This window comes from Lampris incognitus, chromosome 2 (assembly GCF_029633865.1).
Source record: "Lampris incognitus isolate fLamInc1 chromosome 2, fLamInc1.hap2, whole genome shotgun sequence".
Taxonomy (NCBI): Eukaryota; Metazoa; Chordata; class Actinopteri; order Lampriformes; family Lampridae; genus Lampris; species Lampris incognitus.
In genome coordinates, this window is record NC_079212.1 from 46,689,617 (window position 1) to 46,714,382 (window position 24,766).

At 43.1% G+C, this 24,766-nt stretch overlaps 1 protein-coding gene across 1 annotated transcript in view; it reads right to left on the reverse strand.

The window, feature by feature from the left end:
- Positions 1-2,310: 2,310 nt before the first annotated feature.
- The window catches only part of cpne9 (copine family member IX), a 126,038-nt gene continuing 103,582 nt past the window's right edge, over positions 2,311-24,766 (reverse strand). Inside the window, exons 18-20 of the mRNA XM_056299852.1 lie at positions 17,588-17,645; positions 15,527-15,600; positions 2,311-2,493 (exon numbers count right to left, since the gene is read on the reverse strand). Of these exons, the coding sequence (XP_056155827.1) occupies positions 2,311-2,493; positions 15,527-15,600; positions 17,588-17,645 (315 nt within the window). The remainder of the gene's footprint in view (positions 2,494-15,526; positions 15,601-17,587; positions 17,646-24,766) is intronic.

Here is a 24,766-nt window from a genome sequence, read left to right on the forward strand (position 1 = left end):
CATCTTGGATCCCCCCCTCCCATCTTCCCTCTGGCTCCATATGCCTCTCCTCCAGCTTCATCTCTCCACGCTTTACTTTCTTCTCTTTAATCTGCCTTCTTCCGTTTTCCTAACTCCGTCGTTCCTCTTCCTCTCTGCAGGGCAGCAGAGAAACTGGCATTTCTCTACCAGCGGGAGGGATTTCTGCACCCATCCTCAGCCCACGCTGAGCGAGAGAGGGTGGGGTGGCAGACAGAGGTGTGTATGTGTGTGCATACACGTTTAAGTGTGTGTAGGTCTGTCTGTAACTGCCAGTAATGAACATGTGACTGGGACCCCCATATTAAGCCTGTCAACACATTCTGTATGACATTCACATTGGCGCCTTCATCACTAATCTCCCATGAGTTGAACTTTAAAGCGAGTAAGTCTAGTTAACCGAGAACGTTCTAGAGTCCCGGTGTCCTCACAGACTCGGCTGCATGAGCTAAGATAATTGGTTGTGGCAGGCTCTCCTACAAGTTTAATGTTATTGACATAGCTCTCTGCACAAGTCAGTGTGGGAATCAATGATAATACTGAAAAAACTGTCCACAGAAGACAAATTACCACATTGCACTGTGGTCAAAAATTGACCAACAAACACCAGATCCATGTGTTAGTCTGAAATGTACTGTTAACCACTGGCTCTTTTTCCCATGTCAGGAACTGGAATGAGTTACATGTAAGTTTGCTGTCTTGGTCTTTGCTCAGGTTCTTACCATGCTGCACGGAGTGTTAAAGGATACTTTTTTTTTTACAACATGAATTTTATTTTCATAGTTTTTGCCATTGTGTATATCGGTTGTATCATTTTACTCACTGGCTTCATTTTGGAGATTTTGAACGTGGGACCACCACTAGAAACAGCTTCACAATAGTGTTTTATGGGGCAACTGAATGACATGCCTTCAACCTTTCCTTTCAACAGCAAAAAAAAAAAAAAAGAAAAGAAAAGAAAAGAAAAAAGAAAAGCCCTGTCTAATTCCTCAGTTAGACTGTGTGGTTACTGCTACCTACAATACATTAAAGCTGGAAGTGGCTCTGCAGTGTGATACCATTGATAATATCGTTGGTAATATTGGACATTTTGGGGAGTAACCCTTAATTTGCACAATTATTTTTGACTTCTAAAGAAGTGGTTTGGATATCTGGGTTAACTTGCACTCGATGAAACATGTCTGACACTCTTATTCAGTAAGATGGCCTTATAAAGCTGTGTCCAGCAGGGGTCCCGTATATAAAACTTTGACAAGGAAGCTGGTGAGTGAAACGACATCATACACGTCATAACTGATATGCATAATGAAAAGAAAATACAAAACTAAGACCCAGGTTCCGGAAAAAAAACGGACTTATCCAATGCAGACAAGGACGAATGAAACAGCTCTCCCAGCCTCGCTCTCTCGCTGGGAGAGCTGGCGCTGGATCAGCTGAGGGAGCTTGGTCTGCTGCGTCCTGTGGGCCCAGGGACCACGGCCCTGACCACAGCTGCGCCCGACGAGGAAACACCGAGGGCAGTCTGGCAGGACGTGGAAGGGGGGGAAGGCTAAGCTAACTGCTAGCAGCCCATGCAGACCGACAGTTCCGACAGTCATACTGTCTGGTGTTCGTTCTCCGGGACAGTGATTTTTTATTTTATTTTGCTTAGTTTATATATATATATATATATATATATATATATATATATATATATATATATATATATATATATATATATATATGTTAGTTTGGATATATGTGTTCTTGCAGTTTTTGGATGTATGTTTTTGTCTTTGTGTTGCACTGCTGTGGGCTGGGGGAAACCATGTTTTGCTTCACTTCATGTGCGCAAGTGCATGAAATGAAATGACAAATAAAGTGTTTCTGATTCTGATGAAAAATTATTTCTCAGGATGTGAAAAAAAGGCCGATTAGAACATTTACCAACTAACATAACAAGTCAAGTAACCTTCTGCCAAATGAAAAGTCTGCAGTCTGGGATGGAGAAGGACAGTCACCATCTACTGCCACTGCTATTTCATGGACGAAAATTAGCTTTGAGTGAGGCAAGGTGAGGTAGCAAATGAGTAAAGACAGAGGCAAAGGATGAGTGTCCACTGTGCCAATGTAAGATGTGCCTTTTCAGCTTTGGTAGTCAGAAGACCCGAGTGGAGGTAAGGGGGGGGTGCGGGTTGCAGGTTGATCCTTCTGCTCTTTCACAATGAAAACGTGTATAGGATCTAAGGTGGATAAGGAGAGGCAGAGAGACAGTCAGAGTTTTAGGCGGAGGTGGTGTGCTGGGGGTGTGTATCAGATATGCCTGTGTAGCTCCGGTAGCGGAGAGGAGGAGAGAGGAAGTCGCGGTTCAACTCCTCTGCTCTTCATGAATGACAGCAACTGCTCGGGAATCTCAGCCAATACGTCTTTAGCTAGCCGGGCCATGCTCAGGACCTGGTTGCCGGAGCGGTCGATGTAGTCTCTGAATGGAACAAACTGAAAATGGGGAGGGGAGACAATAAAATAGATCCCTTAGATGCACTATGCAATATACAGCCTAAGAAAGTGTAGCAGAAAGAAGAAAGTAGCAGAAAAGCAGCAACTGCCTAAGAGAGTATCAGAAATGTGCAGAAAGTAGTTTTTGTTTTAGGGTCAAACTTGACCCTAAAACAATCTTAGTACCCTAGTGGTGTACAGCTTTCATGGAAATATGAATAAAAAAATATTCCACTCTTTCTAATGTTGGGGTCACTCAAGGAAAAGTCATCAAATTTCCGGTTAATAAAGATCATTTAGAGTCTTTTCTCTGCTGTTAAACACTGTTATGGGTCATTTTTTGACCCGTAGACAACAGAAGGACTAACTCCCAGTTGTCATGCAAGAGGTTCAGCAAGATATTGTTTTCTCTCATGATAAGAAACTCATAAATGAGACTTTAGAGGATACACTGACATTTCTTTTTTAAGAGGTAGGTATTTTGCTCACTTCGTTAGGGCTATGTGATATGGAAAATATGATCAAATATGAACTATGAAGAATTTTAAACATTGTTAATATTTCACTAACAAAGACCATGCCATTGAGAACTCAAGTTTGATTGGATTATTGAGAATGTGACATTGAGGATGAGGGATTGATTGAGGGGTAGCGAGGCAGTGGGATCAAGGGGGTCGAAGGGTGGCTGGTTTGATGGGTCCAAATGGCCAGAACATGGCTGTTTATAAACATTTAGCCCGCTTTGCATGGGCTGAGCGAAGAATGTGACCACACAGGGCCTCGTGCCGCTAGGGCCTCGTGTCTGGCCTGCAACCCTGCAGTTTTTTTTTTAAATATGATTTTTTTTATGACTGTTCTTGACCCAAAATACCTATAAAATTGAATTCCTGTGTGTCAGTTTCATTGATGCATAGTCAAGGCCGCCTAACAAATTATTCAGCTTTTTTTCATTTTCAATATTGCTTCGTAACGTAGTCAAGTCAAACTTTATTTATTTAGCACATTTAATACACAGGCAACACAATGTGCTTTTCATAAAGTGCCAATGCAATCTAAACACAATCATAAAAGTGCAAATGTAAAAAATAAATATGCATACCAACAGGTGTTAGTGCAGTTATACAGCAATCAGAGCAGAATATACAAATATCAAAAGATACAAAATATAAAAAACACGCACAAACCAAGGACATAGCCATAGGCTGTTGTGGAAAGTATGGTTTTTAACCTGCTTTTAAAAGTGTTCAGTGTGGGGGCCTCTCTCAGGTCCTCAGGCAGGGCGTTCCATCTTCTTGGAGCATAAATACAAAGGGCAGCCTCCCCTGCTTTAGAGTTAGTACGAGATATGGTTTGAAGACCACTGCCTTTGGACCTGAGAGTTCTAGTTCTAGCGGATTCTAGTTTTGACACTGAGCCAGTGCAGAGATGTAAGAACAGATGTAATGTGTTCATACTTTTTACTTCTGTAACCAAGCGTTATTAGTGCGCCTACAGTTATCAAAGTGAGAAAATAATAACACGGAGTTTCCAAAGACTGAACCAGGATGGCGTGTTTTATTGCTCTCACATTACACCTTTCACACTGTCCACTGTCCACTGTCTACAGTTTTGAATTAACTGTAGTTGGCACACAACTGGTTTTGGAAGGACAGTGAATAGCCCACTACAGTAGTCTAGTCCACTTGTTATAAATCCACGGAGTAATTTCTCAGAGTCTGACTTTGATAGAAAGCCACTTAATTTTGAAATGTTTTTAAGATGGTAGAAGACTGATCCTGTGAGATGATTGATATGGCTCTTAAAATTTAAATCACCGTCTTTGATTCCACCCAGATTTCTAGCTCCACCTCTGCACTCCAGAGACAGAGAACTGAGATGAGCTGCATTTCTCTGTCTCTGAGTCTTTGCATGAAACACGAGCCTTTCTGTTTTGTATTTGTTCAAGTGTAAAAAAAATTACCTGACAGCCATCATCAATACACTGAGTTACAAGGCGCACACTCTGGACTTAATTACCTCCAAGGGTCTGAACATTGCTAAGGTTGTGGTGACTGATGTCGCTCTCTCTGATCATGTCTGTATTTCTTTGAGAGTACTGTCTCCGTGTCCACAAATGCTCAAACAGAGGTAATCACAAAACAGCATATCACTGAAAGTCCCGGTGAAATATTTATTCAGGCTTTATCTTCCACACCCGCCCTCTCTCGGGTCTCAATCAATGAGCTTGTAGGTCATTTTAATTCTAAAATTACAGATGTTATCGATGCCAAGGCACCCACTAAGGTGAAGATGGTCCCTGGTAAGAAAAGATCTTCATGGAAATGTGCCATGCTGGTCAGAATAGAAAAAAAAAGAGTGTCGTAAAGTTGAATACAGGTGGCGAAAAACAAATCTTACTGTTCATTATGACATCTATAAAGAGAGACTGTGCATTTATAATTTGGAACTGAGAAATGCAAGGCGGTCTTACTTCTCTGACATCATTTAGTGAAAGCCTGAATACCTTCTTTAATAACCGATATCATACATTCCTCCCTTACCTCTGGTCTTGTTCCCTAATCTCTCAAAATAGCTGCAATAACTCCAATACTTAAGAAACCCCAACAATTTGAATAATTTTCGCACAATCGCAAATTTACCATTTTTTTCTAAAACATTTGAAAGAACAGTCACATCTTAGGTACACGCTCACTTGACTCACAACAATCTGAACGATTCAAGCCTGGTTTTTGCTCCATGCACAGTACAGAGACAGCCTTGGTGAAAATCACTAATGATCTGTTGATGGCAGCTGACTCTGAGCTCTTAACTATATGTTTCCTTCTTAATCTGAGTGCAGCCTTTGATACCATCTCACATAACATCCTCCTAGAGAGATTACCTGCCATTGGAATAACCGGCACCCCCCTTGACTAGTTTAGATCATATCTCTCTGGTCACACTCAGTTTGTCCAACTTAAAAAGTTGAGATCACAGTCCGTTCCTGTTACTACCGGTATTCCCCAGGGCTCTGTATTGGGACTCCTCCTATTTATTATTTACCTACTACCTCTTGGCCACATTTTCAGGACATTTTGGCATTCCACATTTTGGCTTTCAATTTCACTGCTACGCGAATGACACCCAGCTGTATCCACCCACCAAGCATACCTCCACTCTTCTGCCCACTGCCCTTTCTGACTGCTTACTAGAAATTAAATCCTGGTTTTCATACCACTTACTCAAACTTAATAGTGATAAAACCGATGTCCTCCTAGTAGGTACTAAATCTACTTTGGCTAAACCTGATAGTTTTTCCTCTGACGATTGACAGTTCAATAGTTCCTCCATCACCTCAGGTTAAGAGTCTGGGTGTCATCTTGGACAGCACATTATCTTTTGAAGCTCATATCAACAATGTTACTTGGTCTGCATACTTCTACCTACACAATATTAATCGTCTTCACCCATCACTTACACCTAACAGCACCACCATACTCATTCACACCAAGGTTACATCCCATATTGACTACTGAAATTCTATCCTCTTTGGTCTTCCCCTCAAGTGTCTTCATAAACTTCAATTGGCCCAGAATTCAGCTGCCCGTATCATTACCAGAACTCCTTCCACAGATCATATCACTCCTGGTCTTCTGCAACTCCATTGGCTCCCTGTTAAATACCGTATTGACTTCAAGATCCTGCTTCTCACCTTTAAGACCCTTAATAACCTAGCTCCCTCATATCTTTCTGAACTCCTTCATATCCACACGTCCTCCCGCACTCTCAGATTCTCTTCTGCCTTCTGCTCCCCAACTCACTACACCATTGGCCCACTTAACTACCATGGGGTCTAGAGCCTTCAGTCATTCTGCCCCCCCCCCCGCCTATGGAACTCTCTCCCACAAGACATTCGCAACATTGACTCTCTTTCAACCTTCAAATCCCATCTCAAAACATGCCTTTTCAAACTGGCATATTTAGTCTAATCCACGCTTCATTGTTTTGTGCGGATGATGATTTTATACTTATCTGTTGTATTAACTTTTTATTGTCTACTCTGCTTTGTTTGATTTTATGCTGTCTGATACAGTGCTGTTTGTTTTTTAACTGTGTTCTGTGAGGTGTATAAGACAATCTTCTAATTAGTCTGTTAATATCACATTACATTTCGATTTCAACTACACATACGAATTTGGGAGGCTCTGCTTGTTGGCCAAAAAAAATCATCCAATCGGCTTTTTTCCTGTTGTAACCGTGTGAGAAGACTCCTCCTGTCAGCGCCTTAAGCATCTCGAGTGAAGGTCTCCGCTATCTAAATAAGTTAGGAGTTAATACTGGATTGATAGATTACTCAACCAATCGGATTTTGATGTGTAGCGGATGGGCGTACTCTTTTATACTTGCACAGCGTCATAGAGCCTTCGCTGCATACAGCCTACGTGACCGATTGTTCAGCCAATCAGCAGCAGCGCCTAGGTCTGTGGTTCAAACCGTTGTGGTTGCATTCCACAGCATATCGCGGAGTTGGTGGCTAATGTTAGCTAGCGTTTGTGTTTTTGATTTAGTTAGCTAAGCTAGCTAGCCGTGAATGAGAATAATGTCTCAAGGAGAACTCGTGAATGATGTTGTGGCAGATTCATTAGTCACACCATTTTCAAGATGATCGTTTGGGGAAAAGCAAAGGATTGTGGAGATGAGCAGATCAACCCCACAGTTAGCGGCTCTGACCCAACCGGGGAAGATGAATGTGCGGCATTTCCAGGCAACTACCTACGAAAGGTACCCGTGGCTCACTGGATCCGAGCAAAGCGGAAACATTTACTGCTGGGCATGCTTGCTTTTCTCGTCAGAGAAGGGGTCATGAAACTACACAGGCTTCCACAACCTGGCTTGTCTTACCAAGTCAGCATTAAGACACCAGGATAGCACAGGACACCTCCAGGGAACAGTCAAACACAAAACATTTGGGGACACAAGAGTGGACCTGCAACTGAATGAGCAGCGAAGAAGGGAAACAGAAATGCAAAATGAAAAAGTGAGACAAAACAGGGAGATATTGAAGAAGCCGATTCATTGTGTCATTTTCCCGGGGAAACAGGAGTTAGCATTCCGCGGTCATGATGAGGGCAAGGACTCAACTAATAAAGGTAATTATCTGGAGCTTCTTTCATTTTCGGCCGAGCATGACAAGGACTTGCATCACCACCTGTCTACCAACAGGGTGTTCACTGGCACCTCAGGAAAAATACAGACGATTTGATTAGTGCTGTTGGTGATGTACTCTATGCACTGACTTGTTTAGCTTCGACAGTCCCAGTTTCCATGGCATCTGTTGAAAGGACATTTTCAGCACTTAAAGGAATAAAAACGTATTCCAGGAATACAAAGGGACAGACACGACTCACAGCATTGGCCTCCATTGTCATTGAAAAGGACATTCTGATGGATTTAAAAGCCAAAGGAGTGCTCTATGACCATGTGATCGACCGTTTCATCCAGAAAGAAAGGAGAACGGATTTTGTCTTGAAATAGGCAACACTTGTGAGTCAAATGTTTTTTTTTTTGTACAGCTAGTTGATTTGCTTAATGTTTGATGTTTTTATGCTCAGCGGCCCGGCTGGGATGTGTTTGTTGAGTTTCTTGATATCATATTTATATGCCCAGAGGGATTACTTCCAGTACGGCTGTACGTTACACCATGTCGTGACACGATGTCGCTGTTGTGAAAGTGAAAAGTGTCAAGTAACTTGATGATGGTGATGATTGTGATGATAACCACTTTTGCGACTAAAACATTGTAGCATGGTGATATGACGGCTGTCTTTGGGTAATTATGAGGAGGTGACGTCTCACCGAAGGCCTAGGTCTGAAATACACGGTCTGCTACTGCAAATCTAAGTGTACAAAAATTGCCCGTAGAGTTCCCCAAGGCTCCATTCTGGGGCCACTTTTGTTTAACATCTGTATGCTCCCATTAGTCTAGATTATGGAAAACAACAAAATATGTTACCATAATTACGCACATGACACGCAGATTTACATAAGCACATCACTAGGGGATTATAATACCATACACGCACTGAGTAAGTGTGTTGAACAAATCAATGATTGGATTTCTCAGAATTTTCTTCAGTTAAACAAAGATAAAACTGAATTGGATGTGCTACATGGATAAATTTGCCTTGTCTTGCCTTGGTCAGGGGCACAGACGGGAGTATTAATCCTAACATGCATGTCCTTTGATGTATTTTTAGCTACTATGCAACAAATAGCTGGAATAAACTTCCAGAAGATTTGAGACTTGCTCCAACACTGACTACTCTTAAATCCATATTAAAAACGTTTACCATTGCTTTCTGCTAAACTGCAAACCTTGCACTTTGACAAAGCTGTAAACCTTGCATTACATTTTGTTTTTATTTTTTTAAATTTAAATGTCTTTTAATGAATTACTATTTAAATCATGTTTTATTGTATGATATTTTTTAATTTTTTTATGTGAAACACTGAGTCTGCCTTGGTATAAAATGTGTTATATAAATAAAGTTGCCTTAGGGAATGTATAAGCTCTAGGTCATCAAGAGATAAGGATATATAAAGTTGTGACTCATCTGTATAATTATGATAATTTATTCTGTGTTTTTGTATAACTTGTGTGAGTGGGAGCACATACATACATGGCACAAAGCCATATTTAGATTTTGGTGGCCAACAGTAATTATTAAATCGTATAGAAAATGTATAGAAAAGGTAAGGTATTCAAAAGATGTGAATTCCCCAAGGGAGATTTCCTTGCAGCTTTAAGGATCAGAGAAGACAGCAGCTATTCCACCGCCTTTCTTATCAGATCTGGTTGAATTTGTATGAATGGACTTGAAGCATGGAGGTGCAGTCTCAATGACTGCGACTGCGCTATCTCACTGCTCACTGCGAGGAAGAAGGAGAAAGAAAACAACATCAGCTCCACGAGAGTGCAACCGATTTTGAAAACACAAGTTTGGAGCTGAACAAATGAAACAACATTAAAAAGAAGGAAGCATTTCATAAGTCACTGTGAGGATCACTGATTAAATTTGTCAACACTTCCACAGATGTGGTGGCTGAACAGGCATCCAAAGCTAGCGGGTGCTTATGGCTGTGACCGGAGGCTACATTTAATGACCAGTCTGAAAAATGATCAAAAATCTTAAGGAAATATAGGCTATAAATCTTAAATATTGAGTTATAACATACTGTCATACTTCAACATGCCAAAATAAAGTGACAGCTGAGCTGACTTGATGATATAAAGCCAATAGTTTGAGAGTTGATGTTTTGCCTTTGAAAGACTACAATATTTGGTTGGTTGGTTCTGTAATTAGCTACAAAATGAAAGATGGAAGTGAGAGACCAATCACATTCGCATCCAGAATGTTGACAAAAACTGAACAAAATTGCTCATAAATCAAGAAGGAGGCACTCGATCTGGTATTTGGGGTTATGAAGTTCCATGAATATATTTATGGTAGGAAGTTCCACTTGTTGACAGACCACAAGCCACTGCTGAAAATTATAGGACCAAAAACAAGTGTGCTAACGCTAGCCGCCACTAGAATGCAAAGATATAGACTATAAGACTATGAGGTTTTCCGGGCACGTCCAACTGGGAGGAGACCCCGGAGTAGACCCAGAACTCACTGGAGGGACTATGTGTCCAATCTGGCCTGGAATGCCTTCGGATCTCCCCGAGGGAGCTGGAGGGCATTGCTTGGGAGAGGGACGTCTGGAGTGCCCTACTTAGCTCGCTGCCACCGTGACTCGACAAGCGGCTGATGATGAGATGAGATGATGAAAGATTATAATAGAAAATTCAAAGTTGAGATTATATGCATAATGATGCTGCATTATTCTACTTGTATTATGGTATTGTATGTATTATATTATTTTCACTGTATTATTCTACTTGCCCTCCCGCCCCCTGGGATGGCCCTGCAAAGGGAGCTCCCCTTCATATATGGAGATAAGCATGTGTTTTCCTGACATTTTCAAGGTTGCTGTGGACTCTGTATGAAGTCTAATTTTTTGGAGCGTTTTTTGGATCGAGGAGGAAGACAGTAGGTTGGCGTTGGAGTTTTAGAGGATGAACATCTGCCATGCTGACTTGTTGTTGAGCTGTGAGCCAGGCGAGCTTTCATGTGAACTCCATGGTTTCCAATAGACAGGTTGGCCATTATTATGTTTAAAGGCATCGTTGTCGGTGTGTGAGAGAATGGCATGTTTCGACCACTCGAGTTCCATAAAGAGGAGCCACTGCTGTGAGGGAGTACATTACATAAACAGCAAAAGAAAAGGAGTGAGGGCCGAAATATTCCTCTGGCTGAGAACTCTACTGTAGCTGCTAAATCTGATGGGAGGGGAAATTAAGTGATTCCACAGCATCGGCTCAGTTTGTGCCTTGTCTAGCATGACTTGGGAGATCATCATCATCGGTCACTTGAAGCAAGTATGATTGTCCTCTCAGTTGGGTTGTCTACTTGTGGGTCTTCAGATTTACATACTTTGGGTGATGGTCGGTGGTGGTGGTTGAGCCTTTTTCTCTCTCTCCTTGCAATGCTGTCACTTTTTCTCTGCGGCACAGTAGAGTTCCATTTCATGACATGCAGCTCCTTCCTGCACGGATTTCTTTCAGGAGCACCTATCCAGTGCAATGTGTTCCCAGTTGCTCGATGTGATGTTGAATTTCTTCAGACTGGTCTTGCTATTTTCCTTGAAATGTTTGTTTTCCATGCCGGGAGCTCGCTGACCTTCCGTCAGCTTGGAGTATAGGATCTGTTTGGGGAGATGTGTGTTGGACATGCCGATGACATGGCCTGTCCATCAGCGTTGGTGCTGCATTATTGTGGTGGTGATGTTCGTCATGTTGGCTTCTTCCAGAATGCTGATGTTGGTGCGTCTGTTCTTTCACCTGATCCTCAGGATCTTTCGTAAGGATCTTTGGTGGTATTGTTCCAGGGCTCTCAGTTGTCTGCTGCAGGTGGTCTATGACTTTGCTCCATACAACAGGATGGGGAAAACAACTGCTCCATAGACCAGGAGTTTTGTTTGGGCCTTTAGGTCTCGGTCTTCAAAGACTGTTCCTGAGTCTGGCATAAGCATCACTGGCACAACTCAGCCGATGGTTGACCTATGAGACAATGTCAGCTTTTGAGGCAAGAAGGCTGCTGAGATAGGGGAAGTGATAAACGTTTTCAAGAATTTTGCTGTCCACTTTTATGGTAGGCTGGGTAGATGGCTGTTTAGGTGGGGGGAGGATGATATAGGACCCGGGTCTTCTTGATGTTTAATGCTAGACCCAGGGCTCTGTATACCTTGGCAAAGGCATTCAGAATGTCCTGGAGGTCTTCTGGAGTGTGTGCTGCGATGGCGTTGTCGTCTGCATACTGAATCTCCATGATGGAGGTGTTGCAGACGTTGCTCTTGGCCTTGAACCTATTAAGGCTGAAGAGCCTGCCATCAGTTCTGTATAGGATTGGGATCCCCCGTTGCAGCTCTTCGCCAATGGGGTTGAGTATGGCAGCAATAAAGATGGCAAACAGGGTGGGTGCGATGATGAACCCCTGTTTGACCCCTGTTTCCAAAGTGAAGGGCTCTGACTCAAAGCTGCTGTTGTTGAGCACGGTGACTGACATGCCGTTATGTAGAAGCCTCAATATTCTGATGTATTTGTCAGGGCAGCCATATCTTGATAGTATGCTCCACAGAGCCTAGCAGTCTACTGAGTCAAAGGTCTTTGTCAGGTCTATGAAATCCATGTACAAAGGCTGCCTTTGTTCACGGCATTTTTCCTGGAGTTGACATGCTGTAAATATCATGTCTGCTGTACCTCTGGATGGGCAGAAGCCAAACTGAGATTCTGGGAATACTTCCTCAGCCAGTGATAGCGGTCGGTTTGCGAGAATGTGAGCGAGGACTTTGCCTGTTGTTGACAGGAGTGAGCTGCTCCTGGTAGTTTCCACATTCCGCCTTGTCCCCTTTCTTGAATATGGCCACTATTATGAGCATCCCTGAGCTCTGAGGGAAGTTCTTTTTCCCAGACCTTGAAGAGGAGGGCGTGATTGTGGTACATGCGGCTCTGGTCCAACTTCCTTTAAGATCTCAGTTGGGACCCCATCTGGACTGGTGGCCTTGTTGTTCTTAGGGCTCCTGATGGCATCTTGACCCTCTATCAGGGTGGGAGGCTACCCAATGTCTTCTCTGATGGGACTTTGGGGAATGTGTCTGGCAATGTCTGGTTCAGCTGTGTTGTTGCAGTTGAGTTCCTGGAAGTGCTCCTTCCATCAGGCGTTAATGGACTCATTGTCCTTTAGTAGCTACCACCCATCCTTTGAGCACAGGGAGTTTAAGCCAAGGTTGCTTGGACAACAGACGGCTTTAGTAGCGCCTAAAAAGCTTCTGGTGTCATCTGATTCTGCCAGTCACTGGATTTACAGAAATTTTTTCTGTCCACCAAGAGTTCTTAAGCTCCCTCACCCATCTCTGGACGTCTGCCTTGGCTCTGGAGTGAGCCACTCTTTTAGCTTTGCAGGCCATATAATTTTGCCAGGCATGAAAGACCCTCTTTTTCTTGGCGATGCGCTGTTCTATCTCTGTGTCATTCTTCTCAAACCAGCCTGAAGGAAAGGTTGCTGGGCCAGTTGGGGGGGGGGTGTAGGGAAGAGGGGTTAGCATGGATGGTAAAAACATTGGGGTGATGGGGAAGGGAGAAGGGAAGGCTTGGGGCAGTAGGGAAAAAGGGACAGGTTAGTAAGAAAAGGAGGATTTTGGCCGCAGGGCCACGACAAAATGGTTTCCAACACATTGGAGCATGGCGAGTAGGTCAGACTCTGACACTACTGCACTGGGCAGCTCCTCCTCGAATACGCCATTGTCAGATGGATAGAGTAGAAGCTTGTGCTCCATGGTGATGTAAGAGTTGGATTGCTCAATTTTAATGAGCTGTTGTAGTTTGGAAAGCTTTGTTCCGTGTGTATATGTGAAAACTGGGAGAGGAAGGGGTTAGTTGTACTTAAGTAGACACAGATGTAGGCAGGTGGTTATATTGTTTTAGGCATAGTCTTTGTTCCTGAAATTAATTTAAATTAGTTGGACCATATGGCAGGGAAGGCAGATAAACAAAACTGAGTGCAACATCCCCTCCTAATTGACTCCAAAATGGAAAGGCAGCAACAGAATCCCATGAGAGATTTTTTTTCACACTACATTGATGTCATGAAGTGGCCTTCTTCAGGCTAGCAACTACATGCAGTACAGGATAATTGGCCCAATTTCAGTCCCGATTTGCCCCTCTTGAGGATCAGGGGACATTCTTGATTTGAATCTACTTGAAAGTGATTATCTTCCCAGATGATTATGTAGTGTGAGACATTTAAAATGCAATCTTTAGCCCCCTAAGCCAGTGGGGGCCTCTCTGATTAATATCACACGTCTGATATTTACAATTTGAAATCCTGTAATGTGAACGGGAACTGAAACCCACAACAGCCAATGGGCCTCATTCATCGATTGTTCATAAATACACATTTGTTCTTACACACCCATGGAATTATTTAGCCTAGAAGTTTGTTTCAGAGACCAGTGTAGAACTTAGCTAACCCCTAAATTTAGACCCCAATTGGCTAACACTGATGTCTTTGCAAGCCTGGGTAATTGGTTATTGCAAGAGGTAGACAATAGATGTTAGGGGGAAGGAATTACAAATAACCTTCAGGCTTTGAATCTGACTATCAGACAATCTTGAGATCTAAAAAAAAAAAATCCATGGGTGTAAGAATAAATTCGTACGTACAAGCTATTGATTTACGAGGCCCAATGAGAGGCAAACTGATTACGAACTTAAAACAGCAAAACAATTTTCACAAATTTCTGTTTGATTTTCTAAAAAAAAAGCCAGACAAAAAAGTGTCTGACTGTTAACATCTGTATTTGTTTAGCAGGAAGTCATGTTGGATTACAAGAATTTCTGCCAGTCTTTTTCTTCTTTGAATGTTAATGGTGCTTGATATCCAAACTTTTGCATTAACGCCACCTGCTGGTTAAAACAATAGAGTCAGGACTGAATGAAGTTAAGTGTGATTCGTTGTCTTGACCTTGGGATCTAGTGTGTGTGTGTTCTGATAACTGAAAGCCAAAAAAACTCCCAGTGAAATATGTCTTCATGTGTGCAATCTCCCTCATTTTCACTATCAGTTAGGATTTCAAAAGACCTCTTGTGTGCCCAGCTTGAGGCTCTTTTGCTCCAACTGACCTTTCCAAAACTTTGATCATCATTTCACTTTAATCATCATTAATGATATCTAAAGAGTTTTCTAATCGCGGATGTTGGTCCAAAATAGTCGGATGACAATCGTGTTTGGAAAAAAACCCAAAACAAAACAAAACAAAACATGATAGCCACACCAGACACTCATTTTCTTCCCCATCAGCCAGCCCTTGAACCCCAAAGACATGCAGGTGGAGGGCTGGAGTATTCTGTAAGTCTGTGCTTGGCTGTTTGGCAGAGGTCATCTGTACTGTAGTGAGAAACTCCACAAAGGCAAGGTCCCAGGGTGAACGAGTCCCATTCAGAAATAATGAAGACTCTGAACATTGCTGGGGTACTGATATGTCAGATACGTCTCTTCTATTTCATATGGACTTTGGGACCATTGCATCAAACGTATTCCAACTGTCACAGGACCATGCTGCCCAGCCTGCTTGGGAACATTTAAGCTAGACTAATGCAGAAGAGACTCGGGCTGACGGTCTATCGCTACATTCAGAATGAGTGGGCAGACTTTCTCCCCTCTCATGGATAATGGAGGACTGCAGACAGATGCCCCCCCCCGGAGTGACCATTGTTGTAATTGTGTAATTTCTCTGGATTTACTTCTCTGTGCCATTATCGGCACTAGGAACGTATGTTTTAAGTCAGGTATGCTCATTAAATGAGGTAAAAATAAGTACCTGTACTTGCTGTGGTGACCCCTGAGAAACAGGGAATAAGCCGAAAGAGGAAGAAGCAGACAATAAGTACCTGTACAATGTCCCTCTCAGCAAAACGTCCTCTGGAGGATACTCTGACTTCATCGCCATCTAATTCTTCCATGGCTAGAGAAAGACAGAGAGAATAAGGAGAAGGAAAGAGACAGAGAGAAGATGAAAAAGAAGAGGGGGGGGTAAGCAAGAGAAAAGATGTTCCCTTGCACTTTGTCGGTGCAACTGATGGAAGGACAAAAGAGCAGTGAAGAAAATAATAGTCGAAACAATTGTCACATAGTCAATGGTGGAAAGTGAGAATAAACACAAAAAAACAATGTCACGTTCAAAATGAAATAACATACATTTACATCTCGGGTCATTTGACTCAGAAAAAGAGAAGAATTCAGTCTACTGGCTTCCAGAGGCTGCATGCCTGATTTAAAGTGCAGCATTCAAACAATAATTTCAAAACTTGCGAAATGTAGACGATGACGCTTGCATTCATTCACACCCTGCTGTCCATGAAAGACAAAACCCAACTGATGTGTCGTTCCAAAAACTTTTACTCAACAGCAGCTCTTCTACAACAGCTTATCCTAGTCTGAAATATGATACTCAGAATCAGAATCAACTTTATCAGCTGAGTGTGCATGTACATGAGGAATTTGACTCTGGTACACAGCAGCTTGTAGTAGTTTCACACATCACTCACTCAGAAAAGAAAAACCCAGAAGAAATAAAGGGGATGGCACCATGACATTGAAGGCGAGCATGTATGCACAACAGGTATGTCGCTACTATACTGAAATCATTCTGGCGGAGACACAAAACAACTTGGGCTGTCATTTCAGCCATGGCTACGTACGTGAAGCTGAGCAGACATCAAGTCAACTTGAAGACCAAATACACGGCACACACGTGGAAAAAATCAAAAATAAAGTGGAGGATAAAACAACAGAGCTTCCAGAAGCTTTGAGCTAGAGCAGATGAAAAAACAAATTCAAATGACACAACAGAGAGCCAAGGTGATGCAAACTAACATAAAAGAACAAGGCACACATATATAGCAACCATAGAGACACACACATACAATGAGTACCCGCACACACAGGCGCACACTCACACACACACACACACATATATATTTATATATATATAGTGTGTGTGTGTGTGCCTGTATGTGTGTGTGTGTGTGTGTGTGTGTGTGTGTGTGTATATATATATATAAAAATTTCAGGCTGACTGAGCGTCATACGGGCTGTAGTTCTCCGTTCATGCACTAGAGGCGCTGCTGAAGCCTTTAATGGAAGGTAAATGTCAATTGCTTAAATGAATGAGGTCAAATATAAAATGAATTCCCACAATGAAAAATTCAACAGGAAGACAGTTTGATGGATGAAATCTTCAGGGAGGCAATTCATGTATTCTTCCAAAGTCAGATATGAAAGACTTTATTAGCCGGCATAAGGTTCAATTCTTTATCAATAATTCTGGTTATTTTACTGTATTGAAGTTACAATCCTCAGATTAACATACAAACGAATGTATTTTTAATTCTTTCTATCTTTTCCTTATTTATGACAATGGCTTATTTATGAAAATAGCTAACCACAAACATCTAAATCATTAGCGGTTTTTGTAGTTGCTCATTTCTATGGTTACTGTGAGGCAGGACTATTCCATGAAAACTAACGCACATGTCATTTTACATTTTCAGTATAGCAGCCAAATGCAGGAGAAAGCAAGTAGTACGGAGTTTGCAGAAGAATTGAGTTGTTGTGAGTAGACCAAATTTCCACAAGACCTTTACCAATAGACACAACTTCACCAGCTAGAACCATGTTTTATGTTTAATTTACCATTGGGAAGGTACTGACATAATGGCACTGGTGACATGGGTTTAACTCAAACTGGTCCTCTGGTATCTGGATTGCTAAAACACCACTGCAAACACAATGCATAACCTGAGGTTCCAGCAAATCAAACAAAAACTGCAGTCTTCAGGACTCTGAAGTATTTCCAGATTATTATTTATCATTAGCAGTGGCAATAAAAGCTGTTGTTTCAAGAGGCTATACAAGACAAGAAGAGAGAAAAAAATGCTGTGAATCCTTACCGTCAAACTCCGCAGGCCCGACCCCCACTATGATGATGGACAAAGGGAGAGATGATGCCTGCACAGGGAATAGCAAGACTATAATCAATTCACCTTTTATCAAGTCCACTCAAGAAGTGAAAATATAGACAATTCTGACTCTTGTCATCCAAATATCAGCAAGGCAACTACTAAAAACCAAGGCTGGTAAATTGCATCTTTTAAATTCTCACTGCACAGTGGCTGAGCCAAAAGCAAAAGATTGAACCAATAATGGGGAAAACTAGAGTCAAATTGAAGATCTTGACTACTAAACAGAAAACAATCAATATTCCCAGAAAGAATCTTCACTTTGTCTTGATGCATGGTAAAAACTGCACTTGCAAAATCTGACCTTGCCAGTGAAAGGTATTTAGAGGCAGCCATTTTGACAAGCCACCAAGAGTAATTTAGCACATGGCTTCAGCTTTTCTCCATCCAATATGTACTTTTGAAAAATGGTGTGGAATGGAGAGATGGCGTGAGAGATGGGGGGGGGGGTTACTAAAGCCAGGGATGTGGTGATGCTTCTCCGATTCTGACAGTGTGTCATCTTATCCCAAACAAATGTTTCTAGTCTGAGTGAACTAGTATATTACGGTTCTTATGCACAGACTATTATAATTTTTTTCTCATCTTTCATACTTCACCATTGTAATACCGTGACATACAGTCTCATAAAATCAATCTCACAAAATCCGTCTCATGAATCATTTACCATTAATTTTGGTGGTTAATATTTAAGTAAACTACTAGAATTGATGGAATAATCAAATCAGTCTCGTTGAGTCAGTCTCATGAGTCAGTCTCATATTAACCATTAATTTTGGAGTTCAATAGTTATAATTGAACCAGTCAAGGTGATGTATATCCAAAGGAGTTGAATCAAGTGCAGCTGGACTTGGTATAGTATATCCGTGAAGACGTTTCGCCTCTCATCCAAGAGGCTTCCTCAGTTCGTGCCTTTCTGACTAGACCAAGCTAGTCTGACTGGCTGTTGATGAGACTCAGAATTTATCCTCTAGGAGTTGTTGTCAGAGCTATTGATATGAGTCTTGTCCTGAGGAGTTTGGCCTTCTGTGTTGGGCCATCCGTTTGTGTAGCGGTTGTTTGGTTTCTCCTATGTATAGGTCAGTGCAGTCCTCATTGCATTGTACGGCATACACCAGATTGCTTTTCCGGGTGCGTGGTACACGGTCTTTGGGATGAACCAGTCTTTGTCGGAGTGTGTTGCTGGGTTTGAAGTATACTGGGATGCGGTGTTTGTTGAAAATTTTCCTGAGTTTCTCCTCAGGACAAGACTCAGCAGTCTATCTACACCTAAAGGGGAAGACACACTCATTCGAGGACGGCAACATACACATTTTGGACAGAGAAGATAGATGGTTTGAAAGAGGGATGAAGGAAGCCATCTATGCGAAACTGGAAAAACCATCCCTCAACAGAGGAGGAGGTCTGCGACACCACCTATCTCCCACTTACAATGCCGTCCTTTCACCTCTACCCAGGAGACTCAAGAAGCCTAGCCTCCAAGAACAACAGTCGGTCACTAACGGCGCCAACGACTCTCATGACCACTGAATAATGAAGTCGAAACTAACCGCCCCCCTAACGACCGTCGCTGCTAAACAAATGCAAATTTATAGCTCCGATGGCGATGGGCGCGGCTGGATATTGGAGCACAGGAGAGCCACGCATATCAATAGCTCCGATAACGACGGGCGCGGCCAAACATTGGTACACAAAAGAGCCACTCATATCTATGGGTCTGTTAGCGACGGGCGTTGTTAAACATCGGATCACAAAGAGCCACGCATATCAATAGCTCTGACAACGACTCCTAGAGGATAAATTCTGAGTCTCATCACCAGCCAGTCAGAATAGCTTGGTCTAGTCAGAAAGGCACGAACTGAGGAAGCCTCTTGGATGAGAGGCGAAACGTCTTCACGGTTATACTATACCAAGTCCAGTTGCACTTGATTCAACTCCTTTGGATAACCATGACCTGGATGAATGAGAATATTCACAGACAGCCAAGGTGATGGAATAATCAGTGTTGCCCCAACTGCAGCACTTTAGGTGGCAGAGGATGGCTCCAGTGAGTACTGTCACAAAACAGGCAGATGACTTGTACTTCAATGAAAACAATTTATTAGAACAATCAATTAAAAAAGGAAATTGTTAAAAAAAAGTGGCGCAGGGGTTAGCACGGTCGCCTCCCAGCAAGAAAGTCTTGGGCTCGAACCCCGGGGTAGTCCAACCTTGGGGGTCGTCCCAGGTCGTCCTCTGTGTGGAGTTTGCATGTTCTCCCCATGTCTGCGTGAGTTTCCTCCAGGTGTGCCGGTTTCCTTCCACAGTCCAAAGACACGTAGGTCAGGTGAATCGGATATACTAAATTGTCCCTAGGTGTGAATGTGTCAGCCCTGTGATGGACTGGCAGCCTGTCCAGGGTGTCTCCCAGCCTGCCGCCCAATTACTGCTGGGATAGGCTCCAGTATCTTGCGAACCTAATTAGCATAAGCGGCTTGGATAATGACATTGTTAAAAAAGGAAATTGACTAATACTAATCAGTTACAATCAATAATTGAGCAGCAATGTGAGACCAAGGCACAAAAGTTGACATGAGGTAGCGAGGCTGTGCAGATATTGTATGTGTGTATGTGTGTGTGGACCTCTCCAAAGCTTTTGACACTGTGAATCTAGAGCTACTTTGGAAAATCCTGAGAAAGTTTGGCTGTCCAAACAAATTTGTGAACATTCTGTAACAGTTCCATGATGGGATGGTGGCACGGGTGGCCATAGGAGGACAGGAATCAGCACCCTTTAATGTATGCACTGGAGTGAGGCAGGGGTGTGTGATGGCACTGGTACTCTTCAACATTTTCATCCAATGCGTCACAAAGCTTTTTCACAAAGATCTGGAAGGCAGTAGTGAGATCACAATAGACTTTAGGCTAGATGGTAACCTCTTCAACATTCTAAGGTTCCAGGCAACTATCAAGTTGTCTGCAGTGCAGGTCCTGGAGCTGCCATACGTTGATGACTGTGCTCTTGTAGCTCACACACCAGAAGACCTGCAAACCATCCTTGCCGCAGTTGTGAATGGCTACAGTAGGCTGGGTCTATCAGTCAACATCACGAAGACTGAGGTGTTATGCCAATGGAGGTCCAGCTCCCCACCCACTATGCCTGTCTTCACTATAGAACACCAACCACTCTCAGCTGCTCCACCTTTCTTACCTGGGCAGAAGCATCCTTTCTGAGGGCTGCAACACTGATCATGAAACTCCATGAATAGAATCAAACAAGCCTCCGTAGCCTTCAGCAAACTCCAACATACGGTCTTCCAAAACAAACACCTCCACCAGCACACCAAAATTGTCATTTACAAAGCCATCTGCATCACAACTCTCCTATACAGCTGTGAAGCCTGAGTCACATACAGCCACAACCTAAGGTTACTGAAGCGGTTCCACATAAGGTGTCTGCAGCAAATCATGGGGATCACATGGCGTAATCGTGTTCCTCATGCTGAGATTCTTGCTGGAACAAACTGCAACAGCATAGAAGCCAGTCACTGAACACCAACTTTGCTGGCTTGGACATGTCATTAGGACGCCCCAAGAACGCTTGCCACGTCAAATCCTGTATGGAAAGCTTCATCTGGGCCACAGGTCCACAGGTGGTCAGAAGAAGTGATTCAAAGAACAGCTAAAAACATCACTGTAAAAGTGTTGTATCGACTCCTTGAGACCGGAGCAAGCTGCCATCAACTGTTCCAACTGGCGTGAGATCTGCCAGAGGTATAGAGCAGCTGGAAATGGAGAGGAATGTGAAAAACCAACAGAAAAGACACACAACCATGCCTGCCCCCACTAACTCAGACTTAATTTGCCCAACGTGCAATAAAACTTGTGGATCAAGAATTGGACTCTACAGTCATTAAAGAACACACCGTTAACGAGGGTGGACTTGATGAACTACCATCAAGCTAGCAAGCGATGGCACGTGTGTGTCTGTGTGCTGAAATACCAGTCTTATTTGAGACTGTTCTTTCGACGAACAGCGTGGGGCACAGATCTGGGAAAACAGTTTCTTTTCCTGGTTGTCCGGTATCAAAGTGTGGCCATGGGAAAACAAGGTCTCTTTTCTTTCACACAGCTCATCAGCTAAAAGATCTTTTTCTGCTCCATCAGTCGTCGGATGGTCTCGAGGGAGTCTAAGTTGTGACTGCATCAACATTTAAGAAATGAGAAAGGATCTGGTCGCCTTCTCTTTCTGTGAAAACTGCATAGCTCGCAGTAAAGGTAACCCCGTATCACAGCCAGTTAACAGGTGAAAAAGACTAGGTTATCTTCCAATAAAACCGGGGCCAGCGGTAATGTGAAGACACATGGTCCTTTGTTCTCATTGTTCTGCAGGACAGGGTAACTCTAAATGTGTGGTGTGCACGGTCCGACACAAGAGAGAATGAATTTCAATTCTGCTGCGGTTTTAAGGGCGACATTGCATCACTGCTTACAGTATTACTGTAACCAATACTGATCACAGTGAAGGTGAAAAGATGGGTGGAGATTACCTGTGAGGCTGAGCAGGGAATTATGGATATTGTAGGCTATGGGCAGGGTGGCCCCCTACCATCATAAGAGGGAGAGCCATATAATGGACTGGAAGCAGGTCCAAGGTTACAACACAAGGTTACAACAGAAAGTGATGGATACCCCCTCTGGATCAAGGGGGTAACTGAGATCAGAAAGTGATCCTTGGGGCCGGTAAACCAGGATGAGAGGGCTTTCCAGCTGTTGGGCACATGGGATGCTGTTCTCTTGAAACCATTGGAAAACGGGATTCATGGTCGTCCTACCATTTTTGGCACCTTTGATAGGATGACAAGACCTCTATAAAATCAGCTGACTGTCACGACGACACAACGTGACACGAGGAAGACTGCGGAGGATTCAAAACATGTCACAGAGTATGAAAGATAAAAAATTGTCTGTACATAAAAACAGTATGATGTGACATCTTTTTTTAATGTCTGCTGTCCCACTGACATCAGAAAGGACAGCCCACATAGATTGATTTATCATTTATTCGAAGTAATTTGATGAGGCTTTGCTGGCAGAGGTTTAAATTACATTCAGACTTGATGGCTTTCATTAGTTAGAAGGCATATAGGTATGTACACTCCATAACTATAGAGTCTTGTTTCATAACCAATGACCATTTTGAGATTGTGTTGACATGAAAGTAATCTTTTATAGAAGTAAAGATTGCTGTAGTGTGAACAAAATTGTGTGTGCTCTAGGGAGGACAAGCAATTTGTCACTTTGAGTGAGCTGTTCTGATTCAAATACCAATACAGTAGAGAGGATGATGCTCATTAAAGGGAAGAGGGGTTCATCACGTCACATCGACGCTACTGAGCTCTTTTGTCTGCAAAACTTAATTCAACACAATAGGTGGCACTTGAAATACGACGTTTTAACAAAAACAGAAAAAAATTGGCCTCAGGTTTTCTTTCAGATGTCAGCACTTATCTTTCGGAAGATTGTTACCTGTCAGCCTTTGCTTTCCCCTAAAGGGAGATTTATGAGGTACTAGCAGTGATCGAGGACAGAGAGACAGGGAGAAGGTTGAATAAGTGCAAAAATGTTGAACCAGAAAAAAATTGGAGTGAGACTAGATGAGAAAAGAGAGAGGGGAAGGCGTCGGGGCAGCGTAGCGGTCTATTTCGTTGCCTACTAACATGGGGATCACTGGTTTAAATCCCCGTGTTACCTCCGGCTTGGTCGGGGGTCCCTACAGACACAATTCGCCACCTCGGCGGGTGGCAAGCTGGATGTGGGTATGTATCCTGGTCGCTGCACTAGCGCATACTCTGGTCGGTCGGGGTGCCTGTTTCGGGGGGGGGGGAACTGGTCGGGGGGGGGGACTGGGGGGAATAGTATGGTCCTCCCACGCGCTACATCCCCCTGGTGAAACTCCTCACTGTCAGGTGAAAAGAAGCGGCTGGTGATTCCACATGTATCAGAGGAGGTATGTGGTAGTCTGCAGCCCTCCCCGGATCGGCAGAGGGGATGGGGCAGCAACCGGAAAGGCTCCGAAGAGTGGGATAATTGGCCAGGTACAACTGGGGAGAAAAGGGGTGGGGGTAAAAAAAAGAAAAGAACAAGAAAAGAAAAAAGAGAGGGGGAACATGTACAGTTTGCTCCTTAGTATTTTGAGAATGCAACTGATGGAAAGTAGAAAGAGCAATGACAGTGCACACTTAAAGCAGCCCTATGAAGGACACCACAACGGAGACTCAAAGCCACAGAAAAACTCTCTAAGCAAAGAGCATTTATTTATAACTTTTAAGAACTTTAGTTTCTGGCTCTCACAGAAAGCTTGTGATGTTAAAGGTACAGCTTTTAGACTATCAGTTTAAATCTGGTGCAGGATGGGTAAAAGCGCCTGGGCTCAAGTGTTGCTATTTGGGAAAAATGTTAATCCGACGGAAATGCCAAACTGAAAGGTTCCTGCGTCAACAGCTCGTGTACAACAACATGTTCCCTGTCTCAAACAACACTTTCAATTCCCTCGCTGAGACACAGAACTTGAACGGGCACTGGTACCGTAGGAAGGTGGCTGTGCGCACGTGCCGAGTCAACTCAACATCCTGACCTGCACACACAAACAAGGACACACTACCGGACCAAAGGAGATGGATGAGAAGACAGTACAAACTAACACGGCAGCACAAGGTGTCCAGATAAACACACACGCACGCACGCACGCACGCATGCACGCACGCACGCACGCACACACACATAAATATATGCTGACAACTGCCCTCCAAATGTTGTTTAGCTGGTAGTCGCCAGGTGTACTTAACTGGGCTCACTGGCATTCTAACGAATGCCCATACATGCATGCATAATATAAATGAATCAGTAGACACAGAAAGAGAGAGAGGTGTTTTTTGTGCTCTCGTGTCTTACCTAAGATCATTAATAAAGACTAACGAAATCCTAGACCATTTTAGTGTGAGCTCTACAGGTTAAACACCAAGTAAAGGTTTAAAAACATGGCAGGATGGTCTCGGTACTCTGTGGTGTTAGCATAGCAGCATAAACATAGCTGCAGAAAACATCACTAACACATCTGTTGGAAGTAGG